Raw genomic sequence first — 26,376 nt, 5'->3', positions numbered from 1 at the left:
AACAGGGATTTTACTCATTTATTCTTTTCTGAGAGGAAAAAAGTTGGGTTGGTTTGGAGTTTTTTTTTTGAGGGATATATGTGATCAGATTTTTAAATCTGGACTTTCGCTATGTGAAATATAACATATAGATCAGGAGTTGGCTTCCTTACAGTACATCTGAAAGGCTTGGACATCCACTTTTCTTTTGTCTTCAAACATCCTTTACCACAAAACTGTAACCAGGATTTTGAATTGGGAGTATCCTGTTGGATGTCTGTGTAGACTCTATAAAGCAAAGTAAACAGCCATTGTACGTGGGAACCAATAGATGTCAGCAGGGTCTGTCTTTAGTTCTTGAAAAAGCTGAAAAAACATAGTTACAAAAGCTAGAGAAGCTTTAGAATTAGTAATAATAACAGGAGATGGGGCTTCTGAAATGTAGTTTATGGGATAAGCTGTCAGAAGAAGTTTCCTTTTAGGACGTAATTCGCAGACTGAGTACCATCTCTTTGTAAATGCTTCTGCAACTGAATCTGGAGCTATAGACTCTTAGTTTCCAAAAAGGGGGGTGGGGGTGGGGGTGGGGGGTGTGACAGAGATCAGCCAAGCTGAGGGTTACTTGTGTTTTCATATTGCTGTTCTTCAGTGAAGCCCAGGAGGGCCACTGTCCCGAATGTACTTTGTGACATAGCGATTCCTCTGCCCACGTCTATACCATCCCACAGGAAAGATTTCTGTCCTACTCCTAATGTCTTCAGTAATTAAGAAACAGGTATTCCTGACTAGATTTATATGGCCTGCTTTGTTAAATCCATCATTAGGCAGATCAACTAAGCTTAACAAAGGGGAACACAAACTCTTAAAGGAACAGAACTCAGACTATTGGGGAAAAAAATGCGGCTCAAAACCCAGTTCCCAGTGGATGTGTGGTAGAAGGATTCAGTGTTACATTCATAAAATATGAAAAATAGTTGTTGCCAATAGAAAAATGGTTATGCAGTGTAATCTAACACTGAAATGTAAATGTTGCATTGGGGGAGGATCAAACTATATTTTTGTTCGTCTTTGAAAGAAGAAATCGTAATTTTAAGAGCAATCTTTGGATTACAATTTCAATAAGATGTGTCACTGAGTATCCTGTAGAGGTAACTTGAAATGAATTACCAATACTCAGTAATAAGATGTTTGAATCATAATCTCATAACTTCTGATTTTTTTTTTTTCCTCCCTTAATTTCCACTGCCTTTTGAAAGCAGTTTTATGATTTAATGAGAGGAAACATGTTCTAAAAATAAGTCTTAAGTTCAGTAAAAGCGACAGTAATGCCTTCTGCTTTCATAAGCAGATCAAGATAATACTTTTCCTGCTTGTACCTTTGTTTTCTGTCCACAGAACAATCTAGAGGAAAATGGCTGCCTTTTTGCTCTACTAATCCAGGAGCTAAACTGCTGTATATTTAACAGACTTCGGTAAGGCATTCGCTGTGCATACAGTGTCAGCTGTGGTTCACTATTGGCTGAGGTGCTCAGATATCTGGTGTTACAGGGCTGTTGGTTTTTAACTTGTACTCCGAATCATCCCTTGAGTGACCAGCTTAAATATTTAACTCTTTAAGAGTCATCTTACAATACTGCTAATCATGACAGTATCTTCAAACTCGTATCAAATCTGATTTGAAGTTAGATCAACTAGGATGTAACGAAGATTCTGAATTGCTTCCGGTCTTTCATATACGGGTTCCTGATGCTTTGGGGTATAAATGCACCACACGGTGTTCCCTGGGGAATTTCCATACTTGTTTGCGAAGGCGAGTTCTGAGAACTCTCTGAAGCAATCTTGTGCTGCGTTGTTTCCTTTTAGCAATAGACTGGAGAGTTTCCTCCATTTTTAGTCTAAGGGAACGTTAGAGGTCAGTGATAGGTTGCCACAGAAATTTAAGGGAAGGAAGGAATTGGGAAGAAAATTTTAGAAGGCTTATTTTTGTATGCAAAAAGTTCAGTGCAACATGGATACAGATTAATTAGTGTAAGTGTTGGCTTCCTGCATTACTTAAAAATTCCTATTTTAAAATTTAAAGAAAAAAATAATAAGGTAGTATATGCTGCTTTTTATAATGACAGATAATACAGGAGGGCTGTTTTTTTTAGATTAGCAAATAACTTCTTTGAATCTGTCTCTAGAAGTAGCCACCAATTATAAATTGCCTGAGAGAGATGATGATGATACCAGTAAGGTAGGGTGTGGGGTTTTTCATTTGGGTTTGGGTTTTTTTGTGTTTTAATTAACTGTGAGGAAATAGAGGGGGGAAAAAAAAATCTTTGTGGAACAAATCCTTCAGAGACCTTAAATTCTAACAGTGATAGAAACAGGGGTCCCTTTCTTGCAAAATCATGTCCTTGCTCAATGAAAATTCAGTAGAAATTGAAGAATCTTTCAATATTAATAGTGGCAACAGCAAGAGGAATTAAATGTAATAAGTTCTTGAATGTGATTATTTTCCAAGCTACCTTTACATAAAACAAGCTTTAAAAGTCTTTGGAAAAAATTATAACTTTCCACGGTAGTGCACTCAAAAAGCTGGGGAACAGAAGATGTACAAAATAGCTTGTTATTTTAGATGGTTTAATGAAGCAAGCTAATGACAGTTCCATGAAGGAAATAAAATGTCATATTGCAGCTGAGGTTTGTCTGGCTGCATTTTGGATGCTGGTGGGTAACTGAATTTACAGGTGGACTCGTGTGTTTATTTTATGCTTGCAACCTGTTGTGCATTTCAAATATGAATGGTTGCCCCCCCCTTATTTTAAATTCTGCTTTCCTATAAATCTAAAATACCTGACACTATTCTGATATGGGTGCACTCTTTTCCCTAGTTCACCACCTATCTTTGTGAAACCTACTTGGCGTGAATGCAGTCCTCAAAGTGGGTGGAATCTCCTTGAATAAAGGAAAAGATGGAGGTGCCAACAGTCTGCAATCAAGATAATGGTACTCACTCTTCCATCTCTTTTTCAAAGAGAAAGAAAACTGATAAGTTTTATTCCTTGGTCCCTGTAACTCTTCTTCTATTGAGTCAAGAGAGAGATAAACATGTCTAGAAGTATAACTACTTAATAATTAGAATGATTCTTGATGTTTAATGGTGGTATGCAGTTTATTTAGAGAGCGTCAGAGGAGAATACTTGGCGTTTGTTTCTGTCTTATAAAGTGAATGGTCTCTGCAGCTGTATCAAGAATTACAGATAACTGCAAGAGGGGTTTTTTTGCTTAAGGAAGTGATTCTCTGTTGTTTGAAGGTTTGTGCTTCTGTATGGAACATCTTGGTCTACTTGAGCCCAGTTTAATGTAGGGATAGCATTCTAGGAGACAGTTAATACAAGTCATCTCAAAAAGAGGCAACCAGTAATGAGGAAGAGATCTTAAAAATGTCTCCACCAAAGGTAATGTTCTATTAGGCACTAGGAAGTTCCTGTAGAAGAGAATCCTTTTAAGTTAACTGGGTTTTGGGAGATATTTCCCTGTGAGGCTCACAGTCAGGGTTCACCGAGTTTATCATTTTTAAGTGCGTAGATGTCTGCTTTCCAGAAACAGGTGATTCTTTTGGTAACAAGGCACGCTTCCAGGCTTTTCCAGTTTGGATACTCAATAATTCTGCCTGATGATTGAGGCAAAAGTCCCATCTGCAGAAACTTAGCAGGCAAGTGCCTGTATAAATTAACGTATAAGGAAAATACCTCAGTGAACATAATACTGGCAACATCGAAGTCTAGAGCTGATACAGGAAACAATTGACTGTCAATGGCGATGAACATTGTGCTCAGGAGAGAAATAACTAAAGAAGGGCTTCCATGTTTAGGTTAGCTGTGGTGACTGGATGACAGCAGCTGATACTGTCTGCAGTAGCAAGTACTCAGCTATTCTGGGTCTGCTGGATGAGCTTTAGTTTTAAGAAATTATTATTTTGGCTTTGGCTGATGTAACTTCAGAAGCTCCTAGTGTCTTGGGTTTAGTTTAACATTTTTCTTGTATTACAATATTACTCATTGAAACATGCCAAGTTTAATGTTGTAAACAAATAAATACATAGGAAAGTCTGCAGTTACAATTGTATTGTATGATTCCTTTGGTGCTAAAAAGCAAAGAGGCAGCTCGTGCTTACCAAAATACACAGGAGGTGAGAACTTACTTTTCCTTTGACGTTCAATGGGAGTCAGGCATCCAACTCTTATGGTCTTTTTAAGAGCCCTTATAGCTTAATAAATCTAACTCCTAGCATTTGGTATGGTATTGTATTAGCACTGTTATAAACATTGTGTTTCTTAGGAAGTCTGTCACACACCAGAAATGATCTGTTGTCATTTATGAGGTAAAATTAAATTCCACGCACTCACAAAAATCCAGTTTGTATCTAGGCCTGACTTTACGTAACATCTTATCTATCGGTCACCTCTTAGTTTCTGACTCCTTGAGATTTTAGAAAGACATTGGATTTTTCAGTTTTCCACTATATTCGAATACTGTTCCTAACAGATCAAGTGCTGCTTCTAATAGTAAGAATGGGTCTTCCCCTTTCCTGGGACATGTTGTGGGCGTCTGTGACAATCACAGAATCATAAAATACTTTGGGATGGAAGGGACCTTTAAAGGTCATCTAGTCCATCCCCCAATGGTCTGTATTTGGCAGAAATTTGCATTTTCTTTAGTGATATTCTCCAAAATGTCTACACTTCCCAAGAGTGGAGAAAAAGAGATGGTCCCTGGCCCAAACAGTGGGTCATTCAAAAGAAAAGCCTATAAAATGAACAAGGCTGTTTTTTATGCTTACCTCTTCTCAGTAGGAGGTATGAGCTTGAACCCAGATTGATATGTGTGAGATTCCCTGTGTGGGTTTCTCACAGTAGTGAGAAAAGACTTGCTAGTATTGACCTAACCCTGCTGGTTAATAACATAATAAAATAAAGCTCATATGCAACAGAGCTGGTGGCAGGAGACAAGCAAAGCAGACGGGAAATGGGTGCGTTTCTTGGAAGTACAAATCAAGGAAAGGTGCTTTCCAAAGGCCTGGGTCACTGTTTGGCTTTGGTTGGTCTTCTATTTGAAATGAAATGTCTTGCGCTTTTCTGTTTCTTGGGCTCAGGTGTATCTCATGTTCTGACTCTAGTGCTACAAGAACTGAGTTTGCTCTGTAAAAGAGATGTCAATGGCGTTGGCATGTTATATGACCTGCTCAGATCCCGCTGGCTGCAAGCACTTTTAAAGGTAAAGTAATACTCAGCTGTGAAGGCAAACGTTTCCTAGAGAACAATCTCTAGGGGACAGCTACTTTATTTTGCCATATCAGGACAATAAATGCTTATTTACACTAAGTACTGGTAGTCCTAATGTCAGTCCTAACATCAGCAGTCAAGGTGAACAAAACCACTTTTGCTTTAAAGAAAAAAAAAAAAGTATTCTGTTTCATAATGTCCTAGGCATTAAAGCTCTTCTACATTACACGTCCGTATTAAGGCCAGGGGGATGGGGACAGAGGCTGAACACAGCACTGCTCAGCTGTCTCTTCTAGTCTTAAATCTCTCTATGGCTATGCATCCCACTTTTTGGCACGGATGCTTGTGAATTTTTTTTTTTTTTTTGTTTTGCCCACACTGATCTGATGTGTAGTTAAAGATTTTATGTTGTTATAGAACAGAGTTTTGACTGGTGTTTCTCTCTTGAGTGGAATTTTATCTCTGAGATAAATTCTGTACAAATTCTGCTTTTCCTCTAACAAGGGTTTTTACAATCTTGAAATTTTAAAGAAGAAAAACTTTCAGTGGATAAGAATGTCCATAAGGTCACTTTAAATACAACAATTTATTTTGTTTTAAGTTAAATTTACTTTGTCAATCAACAACAGGCCTGCAACTAGGGGAAGGAAGCAAGCTACAAGTCAGAGAATTGGTGCTTTCAGGCTATTGTCCTGGATAATCAGCTTTTCTTATTGGAAAACTCAAAACTACAGCATAACTGGCTAGCTGGATGATAATATGGAAAGACAATGAATTATAGACTCAATTCCAGATGCATTAGACATTACGGATTGAGATTGCAAGCTCTTTGGCTCCAGTTGGACTGAGAAATTCCTAGAAATACAATATTGTCCTTTGTGTGTTGTGTATGTATCGATATAATCATGTGAACAGGTCATATCATCGTTGCATTGTCTTGTCTATCATGGCATGCAATAGATTTATGAATGCCTCCAACACTACCTCGGAAAAAGACCGGTTCCTGTCATGCTGCAGGCACGTGCGTTGACTCGTGAGGTAAGGCTGTGTATACATAGTGTATTGCTTTACTTACTCATACCACATTAGTCAACTTAGCTGCAGATAACAGTGTTCTGGTGTTTGTTTTGTGTCTCAGGTCTGAGTACACTGTATAAACTTGAAAGATTCTCTCCTCACACATTTGTCAAACTACTCGATAACTCTTACTGTGTTAAGAGAAGGGGGGATGTGAAATGCGTACAGCTGTGATCACTAGGCTGCATGAGCCCTGGCCAGTGTCATGAACACATAATTTATTTGTTTTAACCACTGGCCATATATTTTTCTTCCCATGTAACGGTGGTTCAGTGTTATGGCTACAATCAAGCAGTCTGACATGAGGATTTTGAAAAGCTTTTTGGATTTTTCTAATCATAATAGCTGAATAATTCTTAAATTTCTGAGTTAGAGGGAGTTCTGAATTAATGACTAAGTGGAGAAACTGACAGTAGCAATGAAATTGGTTGAGGCACAGGAGAAAAAACTAATTTGGAGAACATGGCACTGTCCCTGAACAAAATTAAGCCTGGCTGAGTGTTGTGCAGCTGTGGTCATATTGTCCAAGCAAACTGTATGGTTATGTTCCGACACCTATAACGTGGGGGCCTTAACACTCTTACCGTATCATATTCCTTTAAGTTCAGTTTACAGCTTTCTAAATGAATTGTCCACCAGAACCAGTCTTTGTGCTTTCTCTCTTACATTTATCAGGTGGTAGAGTTACTGCGTGAAGCCCCTCAGTCTGTAGAGATCAAAGAGCTAAGACGACTGCTGCGAGCTCCACACTTAAAGGCAAGTCCTGCTTAAGGAATGAAAAAGTTTGCTCATAGAGCTGTCTGCAGTGCGAAAGGAAACAGATGGCCAGCTGTTCACAAGAATTGGCAAAGGAGCCAGAAGAGGCATCGTTTCCTAGTCATGAACTAACCTAGTTGTGAAATCAGATGTGGACTGTGTATCTGAAGTACCTGCAGTGGGCTGCATTTTATTTAAGGGCTATGTTTGAGAGAGATGTTTCAGACAAAGTTAAATTCTGAGCAGTTGATGCAGACATATAAAATCCAATTGTCCTTGTAATTGCAAAACTTGCATTCTTTACCCTGGAGTTCCAAATAGAAATGTTTCATCTTTTGTAAGTTTTCCAGAAGAAGCCCAGAGAGGAACTGTTCTTAAAACTTTATTTCACAGTTTGAATTTCCAAGTGGAAAGAAGAAAATGTCAACGTGTGAAAGGGATCTATGTTCACACAGGAACTTATTCGCCGAGTTCTGTTTTCTGATCAGTCGCTGTTTAAAGCTGTTCTACTGTATGATCTTTGCTTACGGGTGGGTTGGTTTTCTTGTTTTTGTTTGTAACAGGCTTTGCTATCTGCTCATGATACTGTGGCCCAGAAAGATTTTGAACCAACCCTTCCACCACTGCCAGACAACATACCTGAAAATGAGGAAGCTATGAGGATTGTCTGCCTAGTAAAAAACAACCAGCCTCTGGTGAGGGAGCTCTCTGTCTGTCAAACTATTTTAACTTACACAAGTATTGACAACGCATATTGGTTTCTTTCCAGGAACGTCACAGAGATTGTGTGCAGTCTCGTCCAGTTTTCACAGAATCACAAGAACTGTTGAGGTTGGAAAGGGCCTTAGGCGACCATCTAGCCCCACTCAGTGCGCGTACAACTAGAGCAGGTTGTTCAGTGCCTTGCCCACTTGGGGTCTGAACGTTTGGCAGATGTTTTTATCTCTTATAATGAAAGTGGAAATAGGATTGAGAGCTATTCCTTTGGCCAAAATAGTAAGGAAAGGAGGAGAGACTCTAAAAGATTCTTTAGAAATCATTTGTGCTTATAAGCAGAAAACATTACGCAGCCTAACTAGTCTGTTTTAGGAAAAGATTAGCTGTAATATTTGATATAGAAAAGATTCCTTACAGTCAGTCAGTGAGGTTATTTTTAGTATGATGGAAGTTGAAGACATTGAAGGAGTTGGTACTAATAATGTTACATTATCACTAGATCTGTGTGGTGTTAAAAAGTCTGTATCTTTCAATGCCTTTTTGTCATTGCAAAGATCAGACTTGAGATGTGAAAGGAAACGTACAGGGGTTCTTCATGATCAGTGTGGTTTTTCTTTGTTTTTATTTGCCAGGGTGCCACCATTAAACGCCATGAGATAACAGGTGACATAACGGTTGCCCGTGTGATCCACGGTGGGCTAGCAGACAGAAGTGGTATGTGTAATTTGAAACAAAGTAATACAAAAACTTGAACTTGAAATAGGATATTTGAAGTAAGATAATAGTTCAGCTTCTACAGTTAGTCTTCCATTATAGAGCAAGAAGACGTGTACTTTGGACAGCACTGTAAATAGTGATACGTTGCAGTGACTTTGATTCCGGTTTCATTAATTTTCATATGAATGTGCTATGTTTGAGACTGAGTTGAGGTACAAATCCAGTTTTCATTATGTATTCTTGGCACCAATACCTGGATAACTCTGTCGTGAGATTGATCAGGAACATCCCAAACTGCAGTATCGTATGAATACCGGCAGCTCATTCCCTAATGGAGAAATGGAAAACATCAGTAGCCTGTGATTCTATAAGATAATGGGCTTTAAGGAATATGTAGTAATGCTTCGTGGCACTAGTCTACTAAACACTTTGGTAGCATTAGTTGCTAAGCAATCTTCCAAGGAGTTTCCTTGGAAATGTTACTGCTTTTTCATCCGAGAATTGAATGTGTTCCATGTTCCTTGGGAAATGTAACGTAACTAAAATGTAAAACATCAGAAATAAAATTGAACTGTAATCACTATAAAATAGTTCCTTTTAGTATTTTCTGACCTTTGTATAGAGAAGAAAACCCAAACTATAGACAATAGCTGATTAGGTTCCCAGTTTGATTAATGTTTTAATTGAGCTGAAGGAAAATGTAAAAGTAAACAATATTGTAAAGACTTTGTAAAGGACAGAGAGGAGTCCCAAAGCCTCCCACTGCACCTGGAATTTTTAAGGGTCTGATTCCAAGTCTCATGCTCTATTAATATAATGGCTTTAGCTAGAACAGGTTCAGAAATTATTTTGGGAAATGGAGATATATTAAAATGTTTCTGCTAACTTTAAGGCAAATCATCAATAGATTGTAAGCATGTTGTATGGGGGAGGTGGGAGGAAATAAGAATACTGAAGCATGCAAGCTTCTTGTGACCCACAGAAGCCTGCAGTCCTATCCAGGGGCAATATAGCCTAAATCCAAAATGTCTTCCTGCATACCTGGCGTATGGAAACTTTTTTAATGCTGACTTCCAAACCTGTGGTATATCTGTGTGTCCCCGCCTCGCCTATCCAAGATAATCCATGCTGTGATAAAACTGCTGCTGCTGCTTTCACCCTTGTTTTCACTGTAGGGTTGCTGTATGCTGGAGACAAACTGGTGGAAGTAAATGGAGTTCCTGTGGAGGGACTTGAGCCTGAGCAAGTTATTAACATTCTGGTATTGAATCTTTTTTTCTACTTTCTACCTTAAGAGTAACTGTATGCTGTTTCTTTTTTATACCGGCCCCCCACATACTCTCTCTCTCTGAGGAAAAAGTCTGATACTTTTGACAGAAAATTCAGGTTGTTTCCTTGCTGTGGATGACGTTCACAACTGCTCATGAAATAAGAATGGATGAAACCAGAATTCATTCTAACCCCTGTTCTGGACAGAATTTAATTTAATTGCAGCTATTCCACCTGCAGCTTCTGGGAAAAATATTAATTTATTCAGACTTTACTGATTCTTAATTTTTCCTGGGATTTCCACTCAGTTAATATTCCACAAGAAAGTATTGGAAAGGTGCTGTTCTGATACGAGTCCGTGTTACAAAATGCACTAAAGCAGAGTGAATGAGCTTGTAAGCTACGTACCTCACCTTGCAAAAAAGGGCAACGGTAACTACTGTTGTCAAAATTCTCATGAAGAAATCTGTTGAGCTGTCCCTGTTGCTTACTCATTGTTTCGCCCACAATCTTTCAGCGTTCTTCACTGCAAAGTGTTAGTGCCAGTCAGTAAGGTATTACCGTATATAACCAGTATCAAGTCTTTCTATGTGTTATTTCCCTGGTTGTACTATTTCTGGGTATAAGAAATATAAAGTCTATTGGAATGCTTAATTCTTAAATATTTTTTTCTCCCCCCTTTTACATCACTTGTCTAACCAGACCCGGCCACTAATTTAAATTAGATTTCAGTAGAAAAGTTTGGTATCAATTAATGTTGAAATTGTGTATATTTATAATGAAACATAGATTTCATTGAATTAAAAATATTGAGCAAGACTTTGAAGTTTCATTCTTGAGTTTCCTTTTGAAAAAAAACGAGCATTGTCATATTGACTGCCTAAATTCTATTTGTAATATAGACATTATAGTAACCTCAAAGCCATGCTGTGTTAAGTTTGTGCTGCCAATGTTTGGTTATGTGTTGAATACCAGTCATATTTTTAATCCTTTTTTAATCGTTTAGGCCCTGTCTCAGGGGACAATTATGTTCAAGTTAATTCCAGTTTCTGATCGGCCTGTCAGCAACCAAACAACAGTAAGAGACATTCGTTTTTCCCAATTGTTGCTGCAAACAGTTACCCCGATAATGTCTAACGGTGTGATACAAAGAAATGGTGTTGCTTAGGAGTTTATTGCAAGCATTAAAGTGTTACTTGCCTTTATGGCTACCTCTCAGCTGACATCAGTATGGTGTTGCTGAAGCAGCAAAGATGGTAAGCTGAAATACAGTTGTGTTAAAGGTAATGGAGACATTTTCAGATTGATCTACAGGTTGAAGGTCAATTCTTTTCACAATGTATGAGACGAATTGTTTTTTCTCCCTTAATGAACAGATAGGGTTTGGGACTTGATCTTGTTTTTAAAACTTGACTTCATCATGAACTGACTCAAGTAGCAGCACTATCTGGCCCTGTGGTTATAAAGCTTGGGTTCTATCTGTTCTAAACGTGGCTTCCACTTACTTTTGTGTATGTTCTTTACCAGCTCTATGTGCGAGCAATGGCAGATTACTGGCCCTTGCAAGATCCTGCCATACCGTGCGCTGATGCAGGTTTGCCTTTTAAGAAGGGTGAAATACTCCAGATTGTGGACCAGAATGATGCTCTCTGGTGGCAGGCCAGGAAAGTTTCAGATCTCAGTGCCTGTGCTGGACTTATACCCTCAAATCATCTTCTTAAAAGGTAAAGAAGTCTTGATTTTTCTGACTTCCAGTTCAAAAATTAGCCAGTTATTCAGACTTTCCTACTTAAAATTTTCATGTTGTATAGCAGTATGATTCAGAGTGACAGCTGACAAATGTATTTCCTCTTTCTGTTCTTTGATTTCTTGCTCTCCTTCCCTTAAGAGTACCTATGTGAGAACAAGCTTTTGAAAGCACCTATATCATCTTAAATTGATGTCTAAGAAGTTCGCAGCAGTTGCCTAGTCTCTGTACTAGTTGCTAAGACATCTAGTGGAGTGCAGCAGCTGAAAGATGGGTGCAAATTAAGGGCCCTGACTGTTTAGGACCATTGTCTATGATTTAAAAAAAGCGGGGGTGGAGGGGAATAGTGGATACTAAATGTATAGTATAAGGGCATAGCTGTATCAAGAAACAGTATTTATTTAAAGATGTCCTGTAAGGCATGAGTGACCTCTTCAGCTTTGGTCAAAACTGCGTAGACCAGACTAAAAGAGAGGGGGGGAAAAAACAAAACAAAACAAAAAAACATGCTCAAGGAAGAACGAGGATCCCTTGCCTATTTTCTGAATAAATAGCCCACTATTTTTATGCTACATTCTTTCAGAACCGGAGTAGTTAAACTGCTGTAGCACACTTCTCAGTTTGATCCTCTAACCACATGTCCTGTCTGTGTTACCCTCAGGAAAACATAAGGCCATGCAACTGTAGATGATAAGCTTCGATTTGTAGTATATGTAAACCTAACTGTGTTCTGTATAATGACAGTTGAAATCAAACTACGTTGTGACTGAGGCTGCAAGCAAGAGGCTCTGTGTAGTAACGGAGGCAGTAGTACTGCTACGCATAGAAGTAGCACGCTCTCCTGCTTCCAGGGGCCTGTACCACACTATGGCTTATCTTCCTGTCCGTATATATAAACTCAAAATAGCCTAAATACTTCTGGGCTGCTGATTTGGAAATTGCCTTTACATAGTTCTGATAGCATGTCAGCTTTCTTTCAGGACTTTTCAGTGGGCTAAAACATGAGTAATGTTTCCATTCTTGGTGTCTTCTGTGAGCTGATTGATCTTACGTGTAAGCAGCGAATCTGACTGGAGCATAATGTGCTTGTGGACTGTTTTGTTTCTTTAAATGTGATAAATTTATTTCTGTGTAGGAAGCAGCGAGAATTCTGGTGGTCTCAGCCGTTCCAGCCTCATCTCTGTCTCAAATCATCAATGTGTGAGTGAAAAGTGATTTGAATGGTAGAGTAGGACAGAAAGGTCTTGTCTCTGTTTCCAGGGATACTGAAATAGAACGTCATGTAATTCAGTTTAATTCAAAGACATTGTTTCTGGAGCCATATTGTAACCTCAGAAGTGTGTTAATTATCCCCAGGAAAAGAAATACTTAATGGTAGTTGTACCTGGAGTACTGATGGTGGAGGTTGTTGTCTCCAGTGTACTTGGGATCTGACTGTGAGAGAAGCTGTGAATTCCACTCCTTCTGAAGTCCGTAAGGTCTAGGAGCTCTCTAGGAGAGCCAATTCTCTCTAGGAGAATTGGGTGTGAGTAAGTCTGAGGTGACAATTGTACTAGCCTGGCTTTCCAGGGACACAGAGAACAGTTCTGCACTGGAAGATGCCGTGCGATATGTTTAGAATGTTTCTTTGTTATCAAAACTATTGAGAGAAAGACAGAACTTTTTTCCTTGAGGTGTAAGAGAAGCTATGCTGCCCATGAGTTTATTCGTGGTGACAATCCAGAAACATTGTCCTCTGCCAGATCAACTTTCTGTAAACATGCAATTATTCCCAGACAAAGAATGTTCTTCCTGTTTGCTCTCTCCCCATTTTCTTCTATGGTTCTTTATACTAGTATAAAATTAATTTTTCTCTTGTGATAACTCCCAGATTGAGTGTGTTTCATTGCCTAGGATTCTTCTCACACTGATTGCTTTGTTCGTTAGAGCTGGAGCTCTCTTTCATCATAATTTTATTGCATTTTAACTGCTTCAATGGATACGCTGTGGGCAGTAAGCACTGTGGAAGAAGGTAGGAGCTTGTATCTGGACAACATTGCATTCCTGTACCTGGAAGCAATATAGCACATGGTTTTACAGGCTTTTTAAAACATTGTCAGAAATGAGGCAGTTTGGTAAATACATGTGAAAGAAACCCAAGTTCTTGGCATCTTGTGTTTGATTTTGAAATCAAGTCTTTTTTCACTTCAAATAGTAGAAGCTTACATTGCCTTAAAGTGAAAAATTAAGCTATGCGTTATCTGGTAGGGAACTTACAGTTTGGATGGGTTGCTTTGAGGACAGAAAGACTATTTTTTCCTTTCTCTTTTCCTCTCTCTCTTTCTCTCCCATCTTCAGCAGCTGACCTGAGCAGCTCTGAGAGACTATTTCTTTAAAGGATGCCTATGGGCAGAATATGGTTGACAGGTGCCCTGACAATTGCGCTGTAACTGGAAAATATCTCCTACTGGGCCTTTCTGGAGGGCCACGCCAGAACAGAACGCACAAACAGTGCGGTGTTGTGAGCCCATGAGACTGCCCGAGCCCACGAGATCACATTTCAGGGACATGAACTGATGTGGTCTGAGGATGGAGAGGGAGCTGAATCAGTCTTCTCTTTTCCTTTTCTTCCTTGTAAAAATAATAATAAAATCAACCAAACAAAACACTTTCCTTGAGTAAAGCATATTGGAAAGAAACACACTTATAAAAGCTACAGGAGAGAAGCGAGTGAGTGGAAAATTATATTCTGTCATGGTAATACTTAATAACTAGATATCTACAGTATAAACAGAGTGACAGCCATGTTAAACCTTTTATTATTTCAAAAGGAGAATTCAAGTTAGACGAGTTTGCCTCTCTGCCATAAGCCCTTCAGAGCACTAGTTTAAGAGTCTTTTGCTCGCTAAAGACAGAACATCAGTAAGTTGGAGTTAACAGTGTTAAAATCCTTAAAGATGTCTAAAGCTGATCTGAGCTTCAAATATTTTCTTTCTGATGTCTGAGTTCAGCCTTGTAAGATCTGTAAGGTTGTTTCCTCCCCAGTGTTTTTCTGATTCAGATGAATTTGTTTTCCTTGTGTTGATCTGTAGAGGATGACATGCAGATTGATGAGAAGTGTGTGGAAACAGGTAACTGAATTCACTCGAGATTATTCTACTTGCTTCAAGGTAGTAGCTAGTTAAAGCCTGGTTTTGGTTCCCAGATAAGAGCACTCAGTCTCCTAGTGAACTTTAATGGTGGAAAATTCTGGTTTTTATACCCTGGAAAGCTCATCCTGTATTAGTGTATTAAAATGAGCTGTTTGCAGTTCTGGTGTACAGTGCTTATAGTGAAGTGTTGTGCTGAGAAGAGGGACCACCCCAAAAATACCTGCCTGAATGAGACCCAACCTCCCTGATTCAGGGTTTGGGCTGTGGCTGTAACGTTACTATAGCTTTTGCCTATTGTAGATTTAACGCCACAGATGATTGTAGTCTTGGAGAACCCACCCAATTCATTGTCAAGAAATTGATCTCGGGAGAATACGTTTTTAGGCACTGAGCAAGAATAGGTTTTTACATGTAAATAGTACATGTGAAGACTGTTAGCTTGACTTGCTCCCTAAAGCAGCACAGCTCATTCTTCCTTCTCCCAAGGTAATTCAGAAAGCTGTCATGGAGGGATGTGATCCTGTAGGATTGGGTGGAGAGAGACCAGACAGTTAATTCAAGCATGGCGAGCTGTATTTTGTCACCTCAGTGTAGAGGGAAGTGGGGAAAGTATGTGTGAGACAGACTGATAGGAGCTGGAAAATTGATTTCTGATTCTGAAATTCTATAGGAGGAAAAGAATTAAATTTTGAATTTATTTTAATATCTTTGCTATCTGGATTACTGAACAAGATGAAGAAACATTTGAGTCTGGTAAGTTCCTCTGACCTAACTCCAAATTCCTTGCTAGTGTTCTGCTGTGAGAAGGGTGTCCGGAGACAAGCAAGTGTCTTAAAAACAAGGAGGTGACAAAAACCAGAATGCCATTTTAGCTTTAGAAGCCATTCTGGCTTGAAAAGCCATTATGTAAAATATTGTTGCCTTAAGTCTTCCTCTTGCTCTCCGATTTACCTTAGTAGTAAGGTTTTTGTTCTGTTATCCCACAAGTGTGAGTGTTTCTTCTCGTGCATCAGTACCAGATCTGTTTGTCAAATCCTAATCAGTTATACCTGTGCAAGCTGTGACAGCAGGGGCTGCACTGATGTCAGCGGATAATTGGATTGCCTTAGGGTAACAGAGGCCTGAATCCCCAGTGCCTGTGGGAGCTGATGTGGTAAAAAGGAGAGCGGTTCTGGATTCCTGATTGTGTGCATGGCTAGCATACAAGAAACAAAAATGCTTTTATAAAACGAATGATTTATGTATAAGACATATAATCAATCAGTGCTTTTTTTTAACCAAGCTGGTTTGGGTTGGTTTTTTTTTTTTTTTAGGGAACAGCTACCTATTTACAGCATATTCAGAGTTCTGCAGAATTTAAGTCTTCTAAAATAAATCATTTTTCCACTAAAATAAATCTACTGCTAAACTTCTTGTTTGAGATTTGGTAATCTTGTGGAGAAAATGTCAGTCCACCTTACACTTGCTCTTCTCCACAAGGTTCCTCCTTGCCAGTCGGATCTTTTCAGTCGGATCTTTTCCTTTTATCACAGGTGGTCTGGTCTCTTCCACCTCTCAAGCAATGCCCAAAGCTTTTAAGACAGAGCCAGCAGGTCTAGAGGGCAGTCTTTTGTTTTCAGGCTAGGATGTTTCTGATAACTGCACTTGGGGATTACTCTTGCAAATCCTATTCGCTACACAGCACTGAGTCAGCTCTCTGCTGTATCCAGGCAGAGGAATAAAGGTGCAAATATTTGCTATCCTACATTTTACTTTAAATTAACCAGTAGTTGAACATCCATGTGATGTATTTCGCAAGTACAATACTGACATAGATGCTGTAGCTGAGTCTTATTCTTTGGGAACTGAGAATTCATGCTTGAACAGGCATATTTTAGATTTAAAGCCTGCCGTACCTGTTTCCTAAATTTCCTAAATGCATTGGACAATGCTGGTGGGATTTTTTTTTTAATCTTAGTATAGACTGTCTTCTCAAAACTAATTCTTTTATGTCTGTCTCTATCTGAACGTGCAGAGGAGCTTAAAGAAGGTAACACTAACTTTTTTTCTCCCCGTCTCCTGTAAGCAGTAATCTATCAGACTTTACCTGTGCTTATTGCATTACCAGGAACTACTACTCCTCTTACAATACCCGGTAGCTGAATTGCTTGTTCCCTGTAAGATTCCATACTGCACTCCATACCACAGAACAGAGGGTAGATAAAGCAGAAATGCTCAAAAAGATTTGAATGATGGTTCAAAAGACCCAAAGATAGAAATGATACAGGCATGTGTCAGCTGAACAGTACTCGGAACTTTGCCCTGAACGAGCAGTTTTGTGCCAAGTAATTTTTTCCACAGTCATAAACAAGGAGTTGTTAGTACATAGAGAAATGTAGGAATAAAACTGTATTTTAAAGGTACAAGTAGTGGAGAGTGCATAGATGTGAAAGAAGAGTAACTAAGATGCATCTAATTTTGTTTTGATATTTGCACGCTTATGAGAGAATCATCACTCAAAGAATCTGTCCTAAAAGACAATACATTTCGTGCTTTGCAAATGAAAAGAATGTTCTTGCCTTGGAACAATTACTACCTTTAAAGATATGCCTATGTCTTCTGTATCTTCTTGCTTTAACAAGGCCTAAATAAAGGGAGTACGCAGCTTGGATAACTACATGCATGATTAGGGGAAAATTAGGAGTCCTTTTTGAAGAGAAATCTAGACACCGCTGACACCAGTTTTTTCCTTAGTTATATGCTTTCAAATCGCCCTTATAAAATAGTTTCTAAACTGTCAGAGCATTGATCTGTTGGGGAATTGATATTTTTGAGCCTTACAGGAGAGATTTCATTTTAAAAAAATACATGTAGAGATTTAGAAGTCTCCCCTGAATGGCTAAGCCTTCACAAGGAACAGCATGAGAATGGGGACAAAAAGAATTGGAGGAAACAGACTAGCCTGGGATGTTGGAGCAGAGATATCACTGATCCAAAGATGATTAAAAAGAAATAATAAAATCACGCCTTCGTTCTGCCTGAAAGATCTGAGCAGATGCACGTTGCATTTTCCAAGCATGCTATTGGGCAGAAACGGTTATAATTTTTTTTCTTCTGTTTTTGAGCTACTGACTTGTTGGTTATTGTAATGTTATAACTAAAGAATTCTTGTAAGCTAGGTTTCATCTGAAAAGCTTAAATTATGTGGAGGTTTTTTCACAAAAAGTATTTCAAAACCTTGTCTGGCATCTAGTTATCTTAGGAATGAAACACATAACATGTTGAATTTCAAATCTAATTTAGAAAATACTAAGACTTTCTAAGTTTAATTTTTCTCTTAGAGAAATATTGGTCCTTTGAATTGGTCATTGGTCATGTGAAATATTTGAATATTTCATGTTATGGAGTATTGTGCTGTTTTTATTAGATTAGGCATGGTACTTCCATGTTTAGTGAAACACTGTTTTTCATTTGGGATCAGCAATAATTATTAGCCATCTAGCTCTTAAGCTTTCACTGTTCTTCTTTTATTTCATGAGTATTTGTTCTTTGTATTCTAGAAGAGGAAGAATTTGGTGAATTTGGTCAACGAGTCTTTATTGGTACGCAATGACTAAAGATAAGTAAGATGTTTGGGGCTTGATCTAGACTAAGTGCTTGTCTGAAGTTAAATAAAATGCTTTGTTCTTTATTTCACCTGAACACTTATTGAACTGAGTTCTACTTGCTCTGTTTTCCAAACTTCAAGAAATCACTTTCCTCTTACTAATACTCATTCTCTCTATTTAAATCTCTCTTCCTGTTAGGTTTCTACTGAGACCTGGCCACCACTATTTTATCCTGACTGGCTGTTAAGATTTCCCTTGCTTCACAATTAATTTTGCTAGAGAGTAATGTTGTTCTGTTGTTTGTCATCCATTGAGAATAATCATGAGGGCTTTCATTAGAAAACTAGATCTAAAAGTGCAGTTTTCAGAGTTGGATGGTAAGGTGGAGCACCAAACCTATCCCTGTTACGAAACCATAGTGACCTTTAAAATACTTGGATTCATTCTGGAAGCTGGAGCAGATGTTCCAGATTTGCTTTACGAGAGTGAACCAGCAGCACTATCAAAAAACAGTTGACTTGTTCCCTAGTGATGCTTTATGTGGCCAGAAACTTCTCCTTTGGCTTGCTTTGGGGATCTTTTGGGGGTCTTTAATTCTGGGCTAATTTTCAGGTGACTTTCAGTGAGATTTGACCTCTTCTTTAGCTGTCTTTTAAGGCTCAGAGGTTCTACCAAGCTGGCATATCAAGTGCAGCAATTAAATTCACTAACTTTCACCCTGCAAAAAGCTCAAAAAAACAGGATGTTGTGTGGCTTACAAAGAGACACTCTAGACTAAAGCACTAGTTGTCTGCATCTCGGGTGTATTCTCCAGTACTGATGTCTTTGCCCCTTACAGCTGGTTTCCGTAGAAGTATGCGCCTGTGTCGCAGGAAAGCCCGGACCAACCAGCAGTCATGTTACGCTCGGTGCCCCAGCAGCTGTTACAGCGCTCTTGCAGCTCCCTATGAAGAGGTGGTTAGGTACCAGCGGCACCCATCGGACCGGAACAGACTGATTATACTAGTGGGTAAGAGGTTAATTACTTTCTCATGCAAATTTCACAACCTGTAACAGAGGGGAGGAAACAATCGGTCACGGGCTGATCCACTGAGGTTTCCTGCTGCTGATTGCAGCGGTTGCAGATTGTGCAGGTAGGTCTCAAAGCAACATTTCCAGAGTGATTGCCTGCAATTCGACCCCATTGTTGGTTTTAATGTATGTATTGTCTTCTTTGCTTGAGATAGTGAATGTTTAAAAAAAAAAAAAAAAAAATGAAGTCCTCAGAAGAAGCCATACAGTTATGAATGCTGGTTCATAATGGATTTTTAGGGAAGTGCTTCAGTTTTATATTCAGTTGGGACTGGTACAGAAAGCGATGAGAAAACTTTGTCACTTACTAGAAAACATCTCTACATGGAGGCATTTCTACAGCCAGCGTTAAATGCATGGATATGGCAATGGTAAGAAGAATGTTTAAAATTAAACTCCAGACTAGAAAAATCTCAATCATGGGCAGTAAGAAAAGCTAAAAAGGATGCCTTTAATAATGCTTGCTATAGGAAATATGGCGTTAAGTGGGCTGCAGGCTCTCAAGTGGTCTTTAATGATAGTGACTGAAAGGAAGCTGTTGTTCTGCAGTGTTCCATGATCCTGATAAAGCAAACCAGGTAAAGGCAAATCCAGTGTCCTTTCTGAGTCTGGAAGTATTTGATAATAATTTTTTCTTTTAAAATGGTATCGCTGAGTTGCTTCCTGGGTATGACTATATTGCTGGGAGGTGATTCGTACCCTGAATCAATCAAGATGCTATGGTGACTTCTGGTACATTTTTTGGGAACTTACTTACATTTCATTTGTGAGCGTGCCATGTGTTAGAAAACGGGGGGTGTGCATGCAAAAAGTGCCGCTGTCAGCAATATCAATTGCTTTTCCAACTTTTCAGGTCCTGCAGGAGTTGGCGTGAATGAGCTAAGGCGAAGGCTTATCACAAGTAACCCACGAGAGTTTCAAAGTGCCGTACCTCGTATGTAATGTTCTTCCTCTTTCCCCCACTACCCCCTTCAAATGTGATTAGGAAACGTCAAGTACCTCCCTCTTGCCTTTGTGTATTCACGCACTCATTGCTGTATGGCTGTTTTTTCAGCTCTACTGCAAGCCAGAGGCATTTGCTTTTATAAGGGTTAATTTAAAATACTGTCTTCCTCCTTATTTTGGCAAATCAGCCAAAGGTATTTTCAAGTTACAGCCCCTGAAACCCTTAAAGCTTTAGGTAGCAGTAGATTGTCTTGATATTTGCTTTTTCTAGATTAAAAAATAAGAATGTTTTTAGGGACATTGTAAGTTCATAGTGTTTAAGTGATCAGATATGAGAATGAAGGCAACAGAAGTTGGTGCTTAATAGGCTTTGCAGCTTTCCTTATTAGCCTTCTAGTCTCAGATGAGACTTACACAGCTTAATTTCTGATGTAATAATTGAAACTGTTTCTACCTGTGCTTATTTGGTTCTTGTGACTTGGGTAACCAAACAGGAAATGTATGAATCTGAAGCTGGCTGAAAATTCAGGAATTCTTTTGTGCTTAAGATCCCAGATATGGGGAAGGGGCAAGGGGGGAAGGCTTGTGGGATGTTTCCAAATGAACTTTAATAAATTTTACCTCAGAGGAGTAAAAACAGTTGTGCAACCAGTTCCAAAGCAGTTCCTGATGGCTCTGAGTTACAGATATTTGGATTCCTCTCCTTGTGCTTTGCTCATTTTCAAAGATTTGCCACTGGGCAACCAGTACAGCAGACAAGGCTTTTGCTCTGGATTAACAAATGAGAAACAAGTCATTTTATTACTTATGAAAATACTGATTTACAGTCCTTCATGAAAGTTGTCTCATTTTCATTTGTAAAATTACAAGAATTTACTTGCAGTTGAGTGTGTGTGTATCTCCTTTCAGACACGACTCGTGTTCAGAAGAGTTATGAAATGAATGGTCGTGAATATCACTACGTATCGAAGGAAACTTTTGAAAACATGGTGTATAGCCATAGGTAACTAGGAGAGACAAATTTACATTTTTGTTACTTAAAATGTAGCATGATCCAAGAAAAGACGGTTTTGTAGTTTGGTCCCAGGTCTGGGCTCCTCCACTCATACTTACTGTGCGTGTTTGGTGTAAATTTTGGTCAAAGTACTTGAGCCCTTTTCTTTAAAAACTGTGTTTGTGCAGTTGCAAATAAGCTCCTCTATAATTAATCTCAGAACCCTTCTAAAGGAAAGTGGGATCTCCAGGCCTGAGCTCATTTGATGTGCTTGTAAGTTATGAGTTTAACCCTTCTGGAAACTGGACTGTTGTCTAAAATTGAGCAGTGAATCAGACCTGTTCCTGATCTACATCTCCGTTGCAAAACCTCTGCAGTGATGACATCTCCAGCACCTGAACTGTAAGGGCCAAACTTCCAAAAGTGTCTGCTCCTTTTTATGCATCAATAATCCCTCTGCTAAGACCGACCAGCTCAGTACCAGAAGCTACACTCCTTGAGCTGTGCCAAGTGCTTTGAGATCTTCTGATTCATGAAGTTATAAGTACTATATAAATGACAAGCATTTTATCACTAGAATCACAACCTCTAAACACATAATTTGGAACAAGTTGAGTAAAAAATGCATGCTTTGGAGATGTCGAACTGTAATGGTTCTGATTTTGTGCCCAGTGTAGCAGGGAAAAGCAAAGGTGGAGGTTGTTCATCAGTGTTCACTGGATTATGTTTGAGAATTTCACCCTTAGATGGAACCTTTTGAGACTCAAGTGCTCTTTCTTTTTCTTCTTCCTCACCACTGTTGCAGAATGCTGGAATATGGGGAATACAAAGGGTACCTGTATGGTACCAGTATTGATGCAGTGCGAACAGTCCTCGATGAAGGCAAGATCTGTGTAATAGATTTAGAACCACAGGTGAGTTGTAAAGGGGTGGGGACTCTACAGTTCGTATCTCCTGGGAGGAAAAATAATTCTCTGTACATTCTTGAGCTATTGGAACGGTGTTAGTTGCTTTGTCTTGTTTTTCACTTTAGCTCATGGTGCTTATTAATAATAGATTATTCTTTGCATGGGTCTTGGTGGGGGGAATACTGCAGTGACAAGTATGTACAGATTAGTATAGTTAATTTGTTTCCAAGTCGGTCGCTGCATTATCAGGTGGAATGGTACAGAAATGAGTTTTCATACTTGCTTAAAGCAAGGATTATTCTTTCATGCGGAGACTGCTGCATGGGACTTCCTCCTCCTCCAAGCCCTGTTAGTTGAGAGTTCTGTCCTTCTGTTAGCAACCTCTAAACACCCTTTGGTAAAAGCAGCAACTATTAAAGTAATCAAGCAAAAGCAGGGAATTATATCATGAATTTATTTCTCTTCAGAAGTAACTTAACAGCCAGGAGTAAGCTGCTGGTGCACATGACCAAACAGCTCTACGAGAACCTCCAGCCAGTGCTTGCTGTGTAGACCACCACTCATCTAGGGATCGCAGTTTGCAAATGTTTACTGATGAGAAAGGGAAGCTTGCACAGCTTCCACATAATGCCCCAGCAGATACTGGCAAGAGGTGCTTCAAATATTAGGGTGATTACCAGATATTTCTGTGCTGGGCATTGCAAAAAAGCTTTGAATGCTATCTTTGCATTCTTCTGCATTTTTTTTTCTTAATTACTTTTATAACCTCTAACACTATCAGAACTACTTACCATGCTCATCTTTTCACTTAAACACTATTCACTTTTTTTTTCCCCTTCTATCTTTGCATTGAATTTGCTGATAAAGATAAGGCTAACAAAGGCCTGAGTTTCTAAATATCTGAGATTTAAAGCTGTGTCCAGCAAAATCCTGCTAAACTTCTCTGAATTACTTGCACGTTTAGTACTCGGGAGCTGTTTAGGCTACTGGGCTTCAGCATCTCTTCTAACTGAATTTAAAGAGAGACACCATAACTCAGTAACTTTTAGAGACTTCCGTCTAATTGCGCACAGCCAGTGTAGTCAGAGCCTTAGGTCAGCAGTGGTTTGTGCTGTTTGAAATAAAAGTTAAGTTACATGACCTGTGGGGTACTACTCAAAATCCAAACCACTATAAGGGGCAGATTAGGCCACACTTCAGTCTTCATTTCACATTTGAAAATGTCCTTGGATTTCTTCTGCTACACTTCTCCTAAACAAGAGGGAGAAGAGGGGGAAAAAATGTGATCTTGCTACTTGAATGGATGTGCTGCTATCAGTTTTTTAGGTTGTGATTTTAAAGGACAAATTTTGGGAAAGGTATGAAGTAATAGCTCATAGCTATTCTTCAGTAACTGCTGTGAGGTAGGAGAATTACTGCTGAGTTGCATACTTGTATTTTAAATCTGGTGGCTTGGCCAACTTCACATGCTGTGGTTTTTTTTTTTCTTTTTTCTAGTTCCCTCTGATGCTTTGCAGTAGTTTAAAAATGCTTATTAGAATCAGGGAATGTTACACAGCACAAAGGTTTCCAAAAGCAGGATGCTTTCTTCCAGTATTGAGCAATAAAGGTGTACTTTTTTCAAAGGTAGCTTCCCAGCAGTTAAAAAAAACAGATTTCAGATTCATCTTTAATGTTGTTGATTGCAGAGATCTGTTAATGACAATGTCCAGTCACTCACTGGAGTTGAAAGCATCTCCTAATAAGGCTACCAAGCAGAATTAAGTGATTGGTATGCTACAGTTGCTTAACAACGTCTGGTCCAGGGATTATTAGTGAGGTCATTTTAAAGTAGGTGTTCCTGAAAAAGATTACTGCTGGGTCTGGAGAAAACAGTACATTGTAAACAGTTGGCTTTTTATGGGAGTAAAACTGGGATGAATGCACTTGAAATAGTTTAACTTCATTTTACTCTTAATTTGCAGGGCATACAAGTAGCCCGGACTCATGAATTAAAGCCCTACATTATATTCATCAAGCCATCCAGCATAAGCTGCATGAGGCAGACTCGTAAAAATGCCAGGATCATTACAGATTATTATGTGAACATGAAATTCAAGGTGAGATTTGGTAATTGAAGAGACTCAGTTTATTATTCTGGGATTCTGTGTTTAAAACATAATGCATTCTACTATGTTACTATGTTAACTCATTAAAAGATCATTGTGTCTTTAGGATCAAATCTAAGTTATTCTTGTATTTTTCTGTTTGGTTTGTTGGGACTTTTTTTCTCCCTCCAGATTTGCTTTGAAGCAGAAGGGTTGTAATTTTTACCTAGGAGATTGAGGCATTTTGCTTCAAAATGTCTTTAAAGGAGAGGCTATTTCGTATATTTTTGTTTTTTATTAACTGCCTTGTGACAAGATTTGAGTCAACACATACATTTACTGTTTGCACTGAAATATCCGGAATGTGCTTCATTCAATAATTTAATCAAATATTTTTTCATGTGGTTATAAGAATGTACTGTTATTTCATGTATGCTTAATGACAGTATCAATGTCAATGCTGTACTAATTTCTATAGATAAAACGCAAATTCTGCTTGTAGGAAATGCAGATCTTGCATTGGCAATGTGTCTAGTGCATTGTCACAATTGTTTCCATGCAAATCATAATCAAGTTTAGCATCTTAAAATTTTGGAGACCTCAGTTCATAACTGTATATGGAAATGAATCATGATTGCTATGGCAGAAAGAAATGTGATCACCGTGGAAATAAACTAAAATGTGGAGTGAGAACACAAGTGTTAGTGGATTTGCCTTCCAGTCCCTAACATCCTCTGCCAGCACTTGTCAGCAGAAGAACATTTTTGGGGCAAATGGAGCCTACTGAGACACAAGGTATTTCCTTGGGAAGGATATGGCAGTCGGCTCTGTTTCAGAGACTTGGAACTGACTGTAGCACGCGTGCGTACTTTACTATAGCAAACTGTAAATGACACAAAGTACACTGGCACTATCTATTCATCTCTTGTTTACGTGGCCCAAGGTGTTCTGCAGATGCCATGCAGGTATGTTTCTCTTCACAACACTAAAGCTTTATAGACTTACTCTGTGTCTCGCAGGAAGAAGATTTACAGGAGATGGAAGATTCAGCTAAGAAAATGGAAGCTCAGTTTGGTCAGTTCTTTGATCAAGTGATTGTGAATGACAATTTACAAGAAGCATCTGCACAGCTGCTGTCTGCAGTCCATCGTGCACAGGATGAGCCCCAGTGGGTCCCTGCAATATGGATATGCTCAGACACTCAGCCCTAATTCTGAGCAGCAGGCAGCTTCAGAAAGATTACAGCTTATGTTTTACTTCAAGAATAATCCTAATGTCAGGATTGCAAGAATTTATCTTTGTATGTGAGGGATTTGGAAGAGGATTAGGAAAGAAGCTGCTACAGGAGATATAATCATGTTCTGTGTAGCTCTTCAGCTTTTTATGTTACAGTTGCATCCACTTTTGTACAAAAAAGGAAATATTGTGAGCTCTCTTACTACAAGAATAAAGAAGAATCTATTTTGTTGCATATATCTGCATAATTTACTTGTACATAGCTACAGAAAATTCCTTTCCTTTCATTTTATTATGGAGATTGTATACCTGTACATTCTGGAAGCCTTACTGACAAATGATACACAGTCAATGTTCAGTCCAGAGCATGCTCTTTTAGCATGCTGTCTTTGAGCTAAGAGTATTATTTAGGAAGGTATTGGTTTGTTGCTTATCCTTTTTACCTGTTAAGACAGGAGCAGAGTGGTGGTGTCACAATAAAAATGACTCTAGAAACCGCCGTTATCTTCACAGTACATGTAGCATGTCTTTTCTTTTGTTCCATCAACTCAAGTGAGTAAAAACTGACAGAACATGGATTTACCAAAGAGGGAAATAAAGTGTGAAGCCCGTTTTCCTATTGGTTTGCTTTACGGTAGCATGTTCTCATCAAATGGTACAGTGCTTGTGGCAAACATGTTCCTTACTCTCTTCACCTTGCATTACAGTTGTCTTGTTCCCTGAGGAACATGGCTGATTATTCTGTTGGCCTACCTCACCTTGGAGGAAACGCAACAAAAGCAATTTAAACCACCTAGAAAGAGATTATTCAAAGCCAAATATTGCAGCTACCACCCTGCCTGCTTGTTCTAGAGTCAGGCCTAGTATTCCTTGTTTAGGGGTGAA

At 38.9% G+C, this 26,376-nt stretch overlaps 1 protein-coding gene across 1 annotated transcript; it reads left to right on the top strand.

The window, feature by feature from the left end:
* Window positions 1-2,887: 2,887 nt before the first annotated feature.
* Window positions 2,888-25,807, top strand: MPP4 (MAGUK p55 scaffold protein 4). The gene is made up of 21 exons (XM_087733629.1): window positions 2,888-2,970; window positions 5,120-5,241; window positions 6,210-6,287; window positions 7,002-7,082; window positions 7,646-7,777; window positions 8,432-8,513; window positions 9,692-9,777; window positions 10,792-10,863; window positions 11,313-11,509; window positions 12,668-12,732; window positions 13,526-13,543; window positions 14,604-14,642; window positions 15,396-15,416; window positions 16,678-16,692; window positions 18,203-18,244; window positions 19,089-19,259; window positions 20,175-20,255; window positions 21,176-21,269; window positions 22,066-22,174; window positions 24,133-24,267; window positions 25,275-25,807. The coding sequence occupies exons 1-21, from the start codon at window positions 2,937-2,939 to the stop codon at window positions 25,464-25,466; spliced, it is 1,866 nt and encodes a 621-aa protein (XP_087589755.1). The 5' UTR covers window positions 2,888-2,936; the 3' UTR covers window positions 25,467-25,807.
* The last annotated feature ends 569 nt before the right edge of the window (window positions 25,808-26,376 follow it).

The sequence above is a fragment of the Nipponia nippon genome, unplaced genomic scaffold (genome assembly GCF_047370975.1).
Source record: "Nipponia nippon isolate SJK-2023a ecotype South Korea unplaced genomic scaffold, ASM4737097v1 scaffold_5, whole genome shotgun sequence".
NCBI lineage: Eukaryota > Metazoa > Chordata > Aves > Pelecaniformes > Threskiornithidae > Nipponia > Nipponia nippon.
Note: the sequence above shows the minus strand (reverse complement) of the source record. Positions and strands in the feature narration are given on the sequence as shown.

Bases quoted from the DNA above. Each gene is read 5' to 3' on its own strand.
- MPP4 (XM_087733629.1), top strand. From the start codon at position 2,937: ATGGAGGTGCCAACAGTCTGCAATCAAGATAATG. The intron at 6,288-7,001 runs GTAAGGCTGTGT...TACATTTATCAG, and splicing joins CACGTGCGTTGACTCGTGAG to GTGGTAGAGTTACTGCGTGA. The intron at 7,083-7,645 runs GCAAGTCCTGCT...TGTTTGTAACAG, and splicing joins TGCGAGCTCCACACTTAAAG to GCTTTGCTATCTGCTCATGA.